At 46.6% G+C, this 15290-nt stretch overlaps 1 protein-coding gene across 6 annotated transcripts in view; it reads right to left on the bottom strand.

Moving 5' to 3' along the window:
- SLC27A1 (solute carrier family 27 member 1) overlaps positions 1-15290 on the bottom strand; it is a 52056-nt gene that overhangs the window by 18115 nt on the left and 18651 nt on the right. For all 6 annotated transcript variants that reach the window (XR_014508267.1, XR_014508268.1, XM_083428252.1 and 3 more), the window contains exons 4-9: positions 14105-14266; positions 12106-12175; positions 10944-11035; positions 10690-10799; positions 6811-7020; positions 3988-4114 (exon numbers count right to left, since the gene is read on the bottom strand). Coding sequence is in view for 4 of the 6 variants with exons in the window: in XM_083428252.1 (XP_083284378.1) it covers positions 3988-4114; positions 6811-7020; positions 10690-10799; positions 10944-11035; positions 12106-12175; positions 14105-14266 (771 nt within the window). In the remaining 2 variants the exon portion in view is untranslated. The remainder of the gene's footprint in view (positions 1-3987; positions 4115-6810; positions 7021-10689; positions 10800-10943; positions 11036-12105; positions 12176-14104; positions 14267-15290) is intronic.

The following is a 15290-nucleotide window of genomic DNA, read 5'->3' as shown; positions in this document are numbered from 1 at the left end:
AACTGCAGGTTTGACTATGACAAAGAGCAAAAGCAAATTAGCAAGGACTCAGATCTAATGATTAGGAACAATGGCCCTATTGGGACAGCCAATTTGTCCCTTAAGACCTCACCCGCAGAAGCCATAGCAGTTAAAAGGAGGAATATGAAAGGAGAGTGGCCCACGTCCCGATTATTACTAGATGTGGATAAAGATGAGCCAACTTTGAAGAAATATGATGAAATCAAAAACCACCTGTCAGACTGGCTCCAATATTTTCAGTTAAATCAAAGTCTGTATATAGATAAGAAAGAAGGTCTTGTAAAAGAAACATTCAAATTCGAAAAAGAGTTAACCCACAATAAAGGAAAAAACATACAAATTTACGACGAATTTACGACTATTTATTAGAATGGGAAGTAAAAGAGGAACAAATGAAAGTAGTAATGGTAAGGTGGGTGCAGGACCTTGGATACAATATCTACATGGAACAATGGGAAAGATTATGGAGGCCAGATATTAAATCCACGGCATGCTACAACCTGAGGAAAAACACTATGACGATGCAATACAGATGGCACCACACCCCTAAAATGTATAAAGACAGGTCGCCAACATGCTGGAAATGCAAAAAGGACAGGGTCATATTTTCATATGTGGTGGAACTGTGGTTATCCATTAATTTTGGAATAACATCTATACTGTGGTACCTCGGGTTACAGACGCTTCAGGTTACAGACGCTTCAGGTTACAGACTCCGCTAACCCAGAAATAGTACCTTGAGTTAAGAACTTTGCTTCAGGATGAGAACAGAAATTGCGCAGCAGCGGCGCGGCAGCAGTGGGAAGCCCCATTAGCCCCAAAGTGGTGCTTTAGGTTAAGAACAGTTTCAGGTTAAGAAAGGACCTCCAGAACAAATTAAGTTCTTAACCCGAGGTACCACTGTAGTGAACTTTAAAAACTATTCAAATTTACATTTAAAAAAAGACCAGAAAACTTCCTATTAGGTATACTACCAATAGAATTTAAAAAAATATATAAGACCATTGTCTATGTATGCAATCACGGCAGCCAGAATAATAGTGGCAAGAAACTGGAAAAATGAAATCCCACCAATGATTACAGAGTAGCAGACTCTTATGATAGCATACCTGCAACTAGCAAAACTGATGGGAAGAATCAGAGGAGTGTCAAACCAGAAAGTATACAGAGAATGGAAAATATTCAAATAAAATCTAAAATTGCATTGTACAAACAATAAGATATTGCAGAACTAGATTGATACTTGTAAACAAAAAGTGTATTAGATATTATACTGGAATATATATATGTGTGTGTGTGTATGTATACATAATGAAATAACATAAATCTGTGCAAGAAAATACGGACAGTATAAGCAGAATAATAAGAATTATTGGAAGTTTTACATTTTAACCTGTTATTTAATTGTAATATAGTGTATTTTTTCTTTTCTTCCCCGCTTTTCTTCTATTTTTTCTTTACTTGTATTGCTTTTTAAAAATATAATAATAATAATAATAATAATAATAATAATAATAATAATAATAATAATAATAAATTATTTATGCCCCGCCCATCTGGTTGGGTTTCCCCAGCCACTCTGGGGGGCTTCCAACTGAATATTAAAAACAATACAGCATCAGACATTAAAAACTTCCCTAAACAGGGTGTCAGTACTGGTCGTTGTCCTCTTCAGATCACCACACAAATGCTTTTTATGTTCTTTTATAACTTTTTATTGTGTATTATAACTTATAAATGGTTCTTATCTTTAACTACTGTTCCTCAGAGTCACTTACTGCAGATACCTTCTGAGCTCTGCTTCTTGGTGACCAGCCACTCTCAAAATGGCGAAGGCACCCTTCCTTTCACTTTCCTGCTCTTTTTCCTACCCTCCTGGCTAGAGCTGGCTTGTATCTCCCCTCCTCCCAATCTGAGCTAGAACTGAACCCTTGCCTTTCCTGGGAACAGCCAGTCCCTCCCTCTTGTTCCTCTTGCTCTCTTCTGTTAGATTCACTGCTCTCCTCCCCCCCTTGGGGAAAACTTTCTCCCTCTGGGAAACTGGAAACTTCTACCTCTAACTCTTCCCTGACACAGTTGTCTTTTAAAAGTAAAATAGTTGTTTATTGCCTTGACATCAGCTGGGAGGGCGTTCCACAGGGCAGGCGCCGCCACCGAGAAGGCCCTCTGCCCGGTTCCCTGTAACCTTACTTCTCGCAATGAGGCAACCGCCAGAAGGCCCTCGGCGCTGGATCTCAGTGTCCGGGCTGAACGATGGGGGTGGATACGCTTCTTCAGGTATACAGGACCGAGGCCGTTTAGGGCTTTAAAGGTCAGCACCAAAACTTTGAATTGTGCTCAGAAATGTACTGGGGGCCAATGAAGATCTCTCAGGACCGATGTTACATGGTCATGGTGGCCACTCCCAGTCACCAGTCTAGCTGCCGCATTCTGGATTAATTGCAGTTTCCGAGTCACCTTCAAAGGTAGCCCCACATAGAGCGTATTGCAGTAGTCCAAGCAGGAGATAACTAGAGCATGCACCACTCTGGTGAGACGGTCTGCGGGCAGGGAGGGTCTCATCCTGCATACCAGATGGAGCTGGTAGACAGCCGTCCTGTACACAGAATTGACCTGCGCCTCCATGGACAGTTGTGAGTTCAAAATGACTCCCAGGCTGCGCACCTGGTCCTTCAGGGGCACAGTTACCCCATTCAGGACCAGGGAGTCCCACACACCCGCCTGCCCCCTGTCCCCCCAAAACAGTACTTCTATCTTGTCAGGATTCACCCTCAATCCATTAGCCGCCATCCATCCTCCAACCGCCTCCACACACTCACACACTTTTGCTTTGTATGATTTGTTATTTATGTTTATACGTCTATGTGGGAAATTAATAAAGGTTTATTTTTTTTGTCACTTAAGAAGCTGGGATATAAACAAGTGCCATGGACCCAAACTTAAGAGCTTCCATACAGGATCTGAAGCTAGTTAACTTCCAGATTCTGGCTTTCTGGAAGCTAGTGACCATATTTTGCCAGTTCAGATGTAACAGGTTCACCCTGTCTTCTTGATTTGTTCAGCAACCTGGGAAGAACAAATTAGCTGCAAAGGAGTTGCATACAGGTATACAGAGCTTGTGCATATCATGGCTTATTAAGCCACAAACTGATCACCCAAACCAGATCAATATTTCACAATATAAAGACCAGTTAACCAATTACAACAAACAGAAGTACACCCATAAATAGTTCAGCCTCAAACCACCGTTGGTTATGTACATGGAAACAATCATCAGTTGGCTGTCACTTTTTGGGATGGCTGCCAATCCTTGTCCTAAAAGATTCATTTGAATCTCTCAACTCTGCTGCTTTATATCAGGAGTAGCTAAGCTATGGCCCTCCAGATGTTGTTGCACTCCAGCTCCCATCATCCCCACCTAGCATGGCCAGGAATGATTAAAGCTGTAGGCCAGCAACTTCTGGAGAGTCCCAGGTTCCGCTACCCCACTGTGTTTCTGTGCTTACCTTTCTTGTATGGCTATCTTTTTATCTACCCTCATCTTTCTCTCTCTTCCTCCTCTTACGTTTCTCTTCAACTTCTTCTTCCCCTTCCAATTGCCACCAGTTAACTTTTCAGCCTGTTGCTCTGTTCCAGGGTTCTATACTCCTCCCTCCCTTCCCTTGCTCTGCATATTTATTTATTCAACTAATTTATATCCCACCCTTCCACCTTTTAGGTATTCAGTGTGTCTTACAAGCATGTTTAGATTAGCGGCAGTGAAGCCCTTCACAAGACCATGGACTCCTTCACCTGACACTTGATGACTACTCTGCTTCTGGCCATCTTGCTCTCCCTGCCCTAGAAGTGTCTGTCCACAATCCTCCCCACAATCAGCCCTGGGAGGTAACACCATTCAGGTCAGAAGATGGATAGGGATGCTCCTAACACACAGCAATATCATATGGCAATCACAGTGACATTTACCTGGGCGGCAGGTGATGCACAGTCCATTCTCTTTCCTTATCAATTCCATGGTATCCTCATTTACTTTTACCAAGCGAATAGGATACACATTTGGCAAAATCCGGCTGTTGAAGCCACAGGCACCAACCTGACAAAAGATAAAGCAAAGTTTAAAAGACGATGGAGGCTACCCTGAGTCATTTGCCATGATTAACCAGCAAGGAACAGCCAGAGAGCTTCCAGTGTATACAGATCCCTGAAGAATGATCAGCTGAGGAGAACAGAAACAAACAAAAGGAAACAGGGGAGGAGGACCTGCTCAACCTCCCTATACTGTAGCAAGTATCCTGGAGTGTGGTATTGCTAGGGATGTGGGGAAGAGAGAGATATGTCCCACCAGTTTGTTTGCTTTTAAATTGATAGTCTCCTTGCCTTATACAGGAATGTTTCAGGAAGAAAATTGTCTCTTTCCCTTTTCCCCTTTCCAGGACCTCCACTGCTATAATACACACTTTACGTACGGTAATAAAATGTTCAGGTTCAAGCAATATCTTTAGTGCCTCACAAAATGTCCTTCCCCCAGTCCTGAAGCTTCTACTTCACCCAACCCCCTCCATAGAACAGTCTAAGGTTCCTGTTCTAGGCTGGCAGGAACCCCAAGGAGGAACAGTCCTCTTAGGAAATTGGGATGCACCGTGACATTAAAAAGGTCAAGGTCAAGGACCCCTGACAGTTAAGTCCAGTCGCAGACGACTCTGGGGTTGCGGCGCTCATCTCGCCTTACTGGCAGAGGGAGCTGACATTTGTCCACAGACAGTTTTTCCAGGTCATTTGGCCAGCATGACTAAGCCACTTCTGGCGAAACAAGAGCAGCGCATGGAAGCGCCGTTTACCTTCCCGCCACAATGGTACCTATTTATCCACTTGCACTTTTTGGAGTGCTTTTGAACTGCTAGGTTGGCAGGACCTGGGACCGAGCAACGGGCGCTCACCCCATTGCGGGGATTCTGATCAACAAGCCCAAGAGGCTCAGTGGTTTGGACCACAGTGCCACCCACAATCTATAAATGAAAACTGAAAACTGGTAATAGTGTACATCAATGAGGATTTAATAGAGTGAAGTTGTTAATCTGGACCTGGTGGTTGTCAGGGAAGAGTTAGAAGTTTCCAGTTTCCCAGAGGGAGAATGTTTTCCCCAAGGGGGGAGGAGAGCAGTGAATCTAACAGAAGAGAGCAAGAGGAACAAGAGGGAGGGACCGGCTGTTCCCAGGAAAGGAAAAGGTTCAGTTCTAGCTCAGATTGGGAGGAGGGGAGATACAAGCCAGCTCTAGCCAGGAGGATAGGAAAAAGAGCAGGAAAGCGAAGGAAAGGGCACCTTTGCCATTTTGAAGGTGGCTGGTCACGGAGAAGCAGAGCTCAGAAGGTATCTGAAATAAGTGACTCTGAGGAAGAATAGTTAAAGATAAGGAGCGTTTAAAAGTTTGTTTGTTAATACACAATAAAAAGTTATAAAAGAACAAGAAGCGTTTATGTGGTGATCAGAAGAGGACAACGATCAGTCCTGACAGTGGTAAGCAGACCATATCAGTAAAATTGTCCTTTCTGACGTCAGCCTACAAACTGCTGTCACATCTAGCAATGACCTGCTGTGTGAAGGGATTTCCCCACTAATCCAGTCACTTCTTGGGTTACTTAAACCAGCATTTCCCAACCTTGGGCCTCCAGCTGTTTTTGGACTACAACTCCCATAATCCTCAGCTAGCAAGACCAGTGGTCAGGGATGGTGGGAACTGTAGTTTGAAAACAGCTGGAGGCCCAAGGTTGGGACACACTGACTTAAACCACTGCACATTCATCTTGCTGCATGGTTCACAGCAACTTGATACAACTTTGCATGTAGCCCTGTGCTAAAATGGGGCTGCGTTTCTTCTGGCAGATGGTTGGAGCTACATAAAAAGTTGCAGCTGTTTGTGTATTGGGTGGGGAAGAGAGTTGCTTCCAATTAACACTCTTCAGAAACGGAGCTTGCACATGGAAGGGTCTGCAGAGATTAGGCTCTGTGAGCCTATGCCACAAGTGGGCTAGGCACTATCCAGCCCCAACGTAAGGGGGCAGGATCTTTTTTCTGTCAAGGGCCACCTTCCCTTGAGGGTCATTGTCAGGGACCACATGCTGCCAGTGCCTGAGGCCGAGGCCAGGGGAGGTCAGAGCAATCACCACCCCTCCCCCTCTCTTCCCCTCCTCCTTCCTTTCCTCCCAATGGAGAGGGAGAGGGATGGATGGAAGGAGAGGGATGGACTACACTTGCCAGAGATCTGAATTAATCACTTGCCTTCCCTGCCCCTCCTTCCACCACTTCCTCCATCTTGCGTTCCCCACCCTCCATTTTTCTATTCACAGCTTCCTTCTCTCTCTCCAGGCACTCCACCCCGACCCCCACTTGACATTAGGCCATGTTGCCCACTCCCATCCTGCATGAGTAAGAATTGTTGTTCAGGCCGATTAGCACAAACCAATATATATCACACATATATGCCTCACTGAGTCTGCTTCCTGCAGGGATCTCAGAAGGCCTTGAAAATCTCTCTTTCAAATGGCTTTCTAGGAGTCACTTTAATTAGACTGTGGCTACATAGAATTATGTTATCCTGACCTAGTTATTCTTTTGAGGCGATTGGTCCCCCCCCCCCAATATTATATTACCATTTCTTTGTTGTTGTTTTATGACTGTAAGCCAGTCTGGACAGGAATAGCCCAAAAAAGCAGCCTAAAACTATTTCAAAATAAAGAATAAATTACAGACGCCTCCCAAATATATATTGCCATGGCAGCCCTTTAACATACCTTTCCATCCAAATTAGCAATGCTACAGTTACACTCTGTAGCCCCATAAAATTCCCCAATCTGTTTAATTTGGAAGCGTTGGGTGAAGTCTTCCCATATGGTAGGCCTCAAACCATTTCCTATTGCCAGTCGCACTTGGTGGTGTTTCTCTGCCTCCCGCACCGGTTGGTTCAGCAGATACCTGCAGATCTCCCCAATATACTGGATAATCTAAGAAGAACAAGACAGACTAGATTTGAAAGATTACTAAACCCTTTAGAAAATTAATTCAAAATGCAACATTTCCAGAACTTTTGAAGAGACGGAGGAAGGATATCTGTTTTTCTGATTACTTTCAGGAGAAAATGGGCATAAGTTTTTTCTGTATATAAAAAATATTTTTACTACTTTAAGTATGGGGGGGGGGATGTATTACGAGTCCATTCGTCCACAAAATACTGCATGGTTGAATGAGTGAAAGCTTTAATTGATTAGCTTTCATATAAACCACCCCAGACTCTGTGTTCATCATCTGAGGCCCTCTTCATGCGCCTCCTCCACGAGAGGTCCAGAGGTGGCAACACAAGAACAGGTCTCCTATGAAGTGGCTCCCCATTTGTGAAATACTCTCCCCAGGGAGGTTTGCCTAGCCCCTTCATTATATATTTTTAAGTGCCAAGAAAAACACTCTTCTTCAACCAGGCTTTTTGCTGATTAGTATCTGTGGGAGTACCGTATTTTTCGCCCTATAAGACGCACTTTTTCCCCTCCAAAAATGAAGGGGAAATGTGTGTGCGTCCTATGGGGCGAATGCAGGCTTTCGCGGAAGCCTGGAGAGTGAGAGGCGTCGGTGCGCACCGACACCTCTTGCTCTCCAGGCTCCAGGAAGCTATCCGCAAGCCTTGCGCACCTGGGGGGAGTTCCCCTGGGCGCGCAAGGCTTGCGGGCGGCAGCCTGCAGCGCGGAACACGGGGCGCGCTTCGGAGGACGCCCCGTGCTTCGCGCAAGTGTCGGCAAGCCTCGCGCACCGGGGGAGAACTCCCCCCCGGCGCGCAAGGCTTGCGGGCGGCAGCCTGCAGCGCGGAACACGGGGCGCCCTTCGGAGGACTCCCCGTGCTTCGCGCAAGTGCCAGCAAGCCTCGCGCACCGGGGGAGAACTCCCCCCGGCGCGCAAGGCTTGCGGGCGGCAGCCTGCAGCGCGGAACACGGGGCGCCCTTCGGAGGACGCCCCGTGCTTCGCGCAAGTGCCAGCAAGCCTCGCGCACCGGGGGAGAACTCCCCCCCCCCGGCGCGCAAGGCTTGCGGGCGGCAGCCTGCAGCGCGGAACACGGGGCGCGCTTCGGAGGACTCCCCGTGCTTCGTGCAAGTGCCAGCAAGCCTCGCGCACCGGGGGAGAACTCCCCCCCCGCGCAAGGCTTGCAGCGGCAGCCTGCAGCGCGGAACACGGGGCGCCCTTCGGAGGACTCCCCGTGCTTCGCGCAAGTGTCAGCAAGCCTCGCGCACCGGGGGAGAACTCCCCCCCGGCGCACAAGGCTTGCGGGCGGCAGCCTGCAGCGCGGAACACGGGGCGCCCTTCGGAGGACGCCCCGTGCTTCGCGCAAGTGTCCGCAAGCCTTCCGCACCGGGGGAGAACTCCCCCCCCCCCGGCGAGCAAGGCTTGCGGACGGCAGCCTGCAGCGCGGAACACGGGGCGCCCTTCGGAGGACGCCCCGTGCTTCGCGCAAATGTCAGCAAGCCTTGCGCACCGGGGGAGAACTCCCCCCGGCGCGCAAGGCTTGCGGGCGGCAGCTGCCGCCCGGCGCATGGGGCGCCCTGCAGCAGAGCGCCCTGGCGCCAGGCAGACATCGGCCAGCCCCACAAGGTCGGGGGACAGCGGGGAGGCGCAGCGCCGCCATCCCACTGTTCCCCGACCTGGTTTTGGGGGGGAAATAAAGGGAAAAATTTTTTTCCTTTATTTCCCCCCCAAAAAAGTAGGTGCGTCCTATGGGACGGAGCGTCCTATGGGACGAAAAATACGGTATTGTTTTGCTGTTGTTGTTTTTACTTTTTTTGATCCTGTATTTTATTCTATTTTTATTATTTAGAAAGGTGCCATGGCATTTACAAACCATGGGCTGCTGCTCTTTCTAAGAATACAAGCCATTCCCCTTCTTCTCTCACACATGAACAAATGACTCTTCTGAGAACAAATGACTCTTCCTGCTGCAATACGTCCATGTATCATAAGATGAAGGAATGCTTTTGTCTTCAGAGCAATATTTTAATTCATATGAATATAAAATCTATTAATGAAAATGTGATTGACTAGTAAGATTTAGTAAAGTTATTCTAACCACTTGGCCTACCGTAAAACTAAAAGAATCAGAGGAGGAAGCATACGTGTTGCTACATGTTCACATGCAAGGGCACATTCAAACCAAATCCATAGTAATGCAACCATATAATGCAAGATTGTCTTGGAAATAGCCACAAAAGCTACCTATTGCTCAGACACAATTCTGACACAGTACTACAAGGAAGTCAGACATTTCACCCGGTCCAGTTATGGCTGGTGGTGACCTTGGAATTCTATATGGTGGGGCAGTCTACAAATACTTTTTATAAATCAATAAATATGCACAGCACTTCAGAGAATAAGTGAAGCCTAGTACTACAAGGAAATGCTAGGAGATGAGGTCAGCTTAAAGAATCAGTTCTTGATCAATGCAACAGGGGAGAGGAAAAATCAATCCAGCACTTTCCTTGATGAGTGTCACACAAGACACTGGCAGCAGCAAGAGTGTTAGAACTGGGATTAGCTTTCTCACTATGTAAGCCTCTCCGTGTTACCCAATATAGCTACACAGTCGTACCTCCGCTTACGTATCCTTCCGGTTACGTAAACTTCGGGATACGTAAGCGGCAAACCCAGAAGTATATTTCCGGGTTTTTGCCGAGCGTGCATGTGCGGAAGCAGTCTCTCCAGTTGCAAAAACCTCAGGATCCGGCCGGACATCTGGAATGGATCCCGTCAGCAACTGGAGGTACCACTGTATCTGGAATGGGAGGGCAAACGGTCAAGGGATTCCCTGCTGGAATCTTCCTTTGCAAGGAAATTCTGAAAGCAAGAAGCACATGAAGCTGCTAGCCAGGCACTGGAGTCAAATGCAGTTCTGGAAGACAAGGGCCAGCAGCTATGTATTCGACTTAATTCATTGCCACACCTCCAATAAAGTGACAAGAGACTGTCCATCTCTATTCAGAGGTGGCTATTCATGAGGCAAAGTGAAGTGGCTGCCTCAGGTGCCATTAGGAGTGGCAGAGTGAGACAGAGAGTTCTGAACCATAGGACATAATCCACTGCATCCACTGAGATGAAGGATGATAGTTGGACTTTCCACCACAGCCTCATCATGACTTGGGTGTGTAACTAATTCACTTTAGCACCTACAAACCACCAGGGTTTGAATGACTCCTGCCTGTCCATGGGCGTGTCTTGGCAAGAAAAACTAGCTTTAGCTATCCAACAGGCACCTGCAAAGGTTTAGGGTGGGTACAGATCACAATATTTGGACGGGAACCCTTCCTAATTATTTCTGCTCAGGAGAACCCAAGTACTCTGGATCACAGGAACATCCACAATGTTTAATGTGCCAATACCAATTGCCCTTCAGTGACTGAAACAGCTTTGGGATCTTATAAATCCAGCTGAAACAGGGATTTGCAAGGAACTAGTGCACACATATCATTTGGAGTACCCCATTTACCTCAAGGTAATTTCTGATTTCATTCCTGTTAAAGGGTCTTCTTGATCTTTTTGAGCTGGAGCTTTCTTTCCAAGCAGACCCTCCCCACAAATGCATTTGCTCCCACCTCCTACAAACTGTGGTGGCTACAAGCAGAGTTTGGGGCTCTCCTTACTGTGCACTTGTATTTCACACAGTCATCCCAGAAGCGACTGGCAGAAAATTTCTTCCTAATCACTACAGTCAGGCCATGGATCACACACTGGCCAGCACCCATGATATTCCCTAAGAGAAAGAGAGAAAGGTTGTCAGCATGGCGGGTTTGCCATGAACCTGGAGGACAGCATCATCTTTAAACAACAGAGTGCCCCCCAGCAATGCCAGAGCAAGCCTCCATAACTAAAACAAGCAGCAGGAACTATGGCCTACCTGCTGAGTGATACAGTGGTAGACAGTTATAGATTATGTCATTGGGGGTCATTCTGTAGGCATAATAACCAAAAGCTGCTATTCGGTAATATCTGCAAGCAAACAAAAAGCATGTATGAATTTAGGTCACTTAATACTATCTAGCAGTAGCAAGAAGAAAGTAAGTATTTGGTAAAAAGGACAATTTCAGCTCACATAAGCAGACTTTCTAAAGCAACAACACAAGAACATGCAGGCAATGTAACAAAGGAGACTATTTTCAGGATCCTATTTCTTGTTCACAGGTACATCTAAGGGAAAAGTTGCAGAAGGTACTAACCCCATGATGAAGGCTCCTGCATGATTTCTATCCATAAGATCCAAAATAGTCCCCCCACCCACCCACACACACACTACAAGAGGAGAAATCAAATTCTCTCAGGTAGCCCTGTTTCCATAAATAACATAGAATCATAGAATCATAGAGTTGGAAGAGACCACAAGGGCCATCGAGTCCAACCCCCTGCCAAGCAGGAAACACCATCAGAGCACTCCTGACATATGGTTGTCAAGCCTCTGCTTAAAGACCTCCAAAGAAGGAGACTCCACCACACTCCTTGGCAGCAAATTCCACTGTCGAACAGCTCTTACTGTCAGGAAGTTCTTCCTAATGTTTACTGTCAGGAAGTTCTTCCTAATGTCTCAGTGTTTTATATTATTATGGAATTCATTTCCACCTGGCCCTCAGCGTTTCTTACTTTTTCTCTGTGAAGGAACTGCAGTCCATAATCAAACCAATGGTCTGGCTTGATATAACATAGCTTCCTACATTTGTATATGTGATTAGGCACAGGGTCACTATCCTAAGGGTGACTATGTATACAATGGGAAGTGGGGAGGAGATGCAACACACATCTGGTGCAATGGGCCCAACAATATCAGAAAGCTGCACAAGCTGCATTTCATTGCTCCTGCTGCCTCCTCTCAATTATTCAAAGACAGGAAGGAAATGTTATGCCTTCTTCCAAGAAGACAGCTGTAAAGACAAGTGTCTGGCAACCTACTGTCCAGTAGTGCTTCTTGGATATTTGTGTACATATTAAAAAATAATAATCACAAATTAAAAACTATGCTGAGCATTGGCAGACCAAGTTCCCAGGACAGTCACGTTGATGCTCCTCACCTGCTATGCACCACAATGGCAGCCTTGGGCATTCCAGTTGTGCCAGAGGTGTAGATGTAGAACAGCCGATCTAGGAAGAAAATACAGAAGTGGAGCATGAGTGAGATATTCAGCTTTTGTCTCCTTGATCCTTGCCCATCCTGGCTAATAAAAGTGAGCCAGGAAGGGCTGGGTGATGGGCTCTACGGGGTGGTGAATGCTTCCCTCTGCAAGGCAGCCTTCCCAGACCTGCTGAAAGAGACGGTCATTAAACCGCTTCTTAAAAAAACATCTTTAGACCCGGCCAGTATGGCCAACTATTGTCCAGTCTCAAATCTACCATTCTTGGGCAAGGTGATTGAGCGGGTGGTTGCTGAACAACTCCAAGCATGCCTGGAGGATGCAGACCATTTGGATCCCTTCCAATCGGGGTTCAGGCCTCACCAAGGGATGATCTCCAGTGGGTTAGGGACAAAGGTGAGAGCTGTTTCCTAGGTCTGCTGGATCTCTCAGCAGCCTTTGACTCCATCAACCATAACATCCTTCTGGACCGTCTAGAGGGGCTGGGAGCTGGGGGCACTGTTATACAGTGGTTCCGCTACTTTCTCCTGGGCCGTGTCCAGAAAGTGGTGTTGGGGGATGAGTGTTCAGACCCCTGGGCTCTCACTTGAGGGGTGCCTCAGGGTTCTGTCCTCTCCCCCATGCTTTTTAATATCTATATGAAGCCGCTGGGAGAGATCATCAGGGGGTTTGGGCTGGGTGTTTTTCAGTATGCAGATGACACCCAGCTCTACCTCTCTTTTAAATCAGAACCAGTGAAGGCGGTGAATATCCTGTGTGAGTGCCTGGAGGTGGTTGGAGGATGGATGGCGGCTAAGAGAATGAGGTTGAATCCTGACAAGACAGAAGTTCTGTTTTGGGGGGACAGGGGGCGGGCAGGTGTGTGGGACTCCCTGGTCCTGAATGGGGTAACTGTGCCCCTGAAGGACCAGGTGCGCAGCCTGGGAGTCATTTTGGACTCACAGCTGTCCATGGAGGCGCAGGTTAATTCTGTGCCCAGGGGAGCTGTCTACCAGCTCCACCTGGTACGCAGGCTGAGACCCTTCCTGCCCGCGGACTTTCTCGCCAGAGTGGTGCATGCTCGAGTTATCTCCCTCTTGGACTACTGCAATGTGCTTTACGTGGGGCTACCTTTGAAGGTGACCCAGAAACTGCAATTAATACAGAATGTGGCAGCTAGACTGGTGACTGTGAGTGGCTGCCTGGACCACATAACACAGGTCCTGAGAGATCTTCATTGGCTCCCAGTACGTTTCCGAGCACAATTCAAAGTGTTGGTGCTGACCTTTAAAGCCCTAAACGGCCTCGGTCCTGTATTCCTGAAGGAGCGTCTCCACTCCCATCGTTCAGCCTGGACACTGAGGTCCAGCGCCGTACAGGGAACCAGAAGGAGGGACTTCTTGGTGGTGGTGCCCGCCCTGTGGAACGCCCTCCCATCAGATGTGAAGGAAATAAGCAGCTATCTTATCTTTAAAAGACACCTGAAGGCAGCCCTGTTTAGGGAAGTTTTAAATATTTAATGCTGTATTGTTTTTAACACTCAACTGGGAGCCGCCCCAAGTGGCTGGGGAAACTCAGCCATATGGGGAGGGTATAAATAATAAATTATCATCATCATCATTATCATCTACCTTGGTAAACTACTTATCTCCGAGACAGCTGTTCTGAAAAAAACAGAACAGAACAATAAGCAGAAGGGCTTCTGTGCCAGTAAAAGTGACCTGTGGTGGCCCACAGCCCAGGTTGCAAGATGCAGTTATGCTCTTTTGACCCAGCAAACAGCCCTGAGGTTATAAGCTTTCAATTTCCATGCCTTCCTGAAACCAGGACAGGTGCTGGCTGAGACATCTAGTAACATGATGAAAGGTCCCATGAATCAGTGTCTCTCAGACGCTCCTGCTGGACTATACAGGATAATCTGATTCATTAGGGAAAGGCGTGTGGTTGTATGGAAACATACCATCTAATCCTTTGGCTGGAACCTGAGTTGGAGGAGATGTTGCTGCCTTAGCCAGAAGAGGGTCCAGGTGTTTGGTGCCTGGAGGAACCAATTCAGGTTTGAAGTCTCCAGAGCAGAACTTGACCATATTTTTCCCCAATGTCCCATTCACTTCAGATATTGCTGCAAAACATAGTCAGCCTTACAAGAAGCTCAAAACAGTAGGTACCCAAGGGCAAATAGTTTTCAGAATCTAATTTTGAGAAGATGCCAAACTACAGCTTGTGGGATTTCTGTTTATGTCAAAAGAACAATAAACCCAAATGTAAATTTTCACGCCATGCTTACAATAATGATATTCAAATTATGCTAATTGCATGCAAGAAAAAATGCAGGCTAGCCTTCCCAACAGCAATGCCCTGGAAACACACCTAGCATGTTCTTGCTACCATTATCTAGGAATGGTACACACACACACACACACACACACACACAGACCTACTCCCTGCAACAAAGGCCACAGGCACACAAACCCACCTGCTGCAGATATACAGAAGATATACTAAAGTATTTGTATCCTGCCATTTGCACTAGAGATCTTTCTACCAATGCTGATGGGGGGGGGTCTTTTTAAATTGCTACTTTCTGCAGCTTTTAAAGTATAAAACCTCCCAAAACAATTTGCAGCATTCATAAACAATATAGCATCAATAAAGATTGATACAATACAACAGAAGAGCATTTTAAGAGCCCAATAAATGCATCAGTCAAACTAAACAACCTGTAAAAAGATTGGAAAGATATCAGAGATGGGACTAGCTGAGATTCCCTGAGGGCTGAAATCCAAAAACAAGGAACCACAACCAAAAATGCGTTTTTACAGGCATATTGCCTCATATGATGTAGGGACAACAGTAGGGATTCTTCTGGTGAGGGTCTTAGAACCTAAACAGGCTTGTGTGGAAAGTTTTTGAGGTATCCTTTATATAAGCCATTTTATTCTAATAGTGTTTCTATATATGTACTGTTCTGGTTGTACACTGCCCTGTGTGTTTTACTGAAGGGTGCATAGAAAATGTCAACATAATTAAAATATTAATGAATATAGTTGTGCTCCTCCTAGCAGAAGACTGAAGCTAAATGTCCATTTTGGGGGCCAGGTGGGTGATGCGTATGAAGTGGAGGATTAGGGTCTGAGAAGCCCCTT

This window comes from Podarcis tiliguerta (assembly GCF_965153285.1).
Source record: "Podarcis tiliguerta genome assembly, chromosome: 2".
Classification (NCBI taxonomy): domain Eukaryota; kingdom Metazoa; phylum Chordata; class Lepidosauria; order Squamata; family Lacertidae; genus Podarcis; species Podarcis tiliguerta.
Note: the sequence above shows the minus strand (reverse complement) of the source record. Positions and strands in the feature narration are given on the sequence as shown.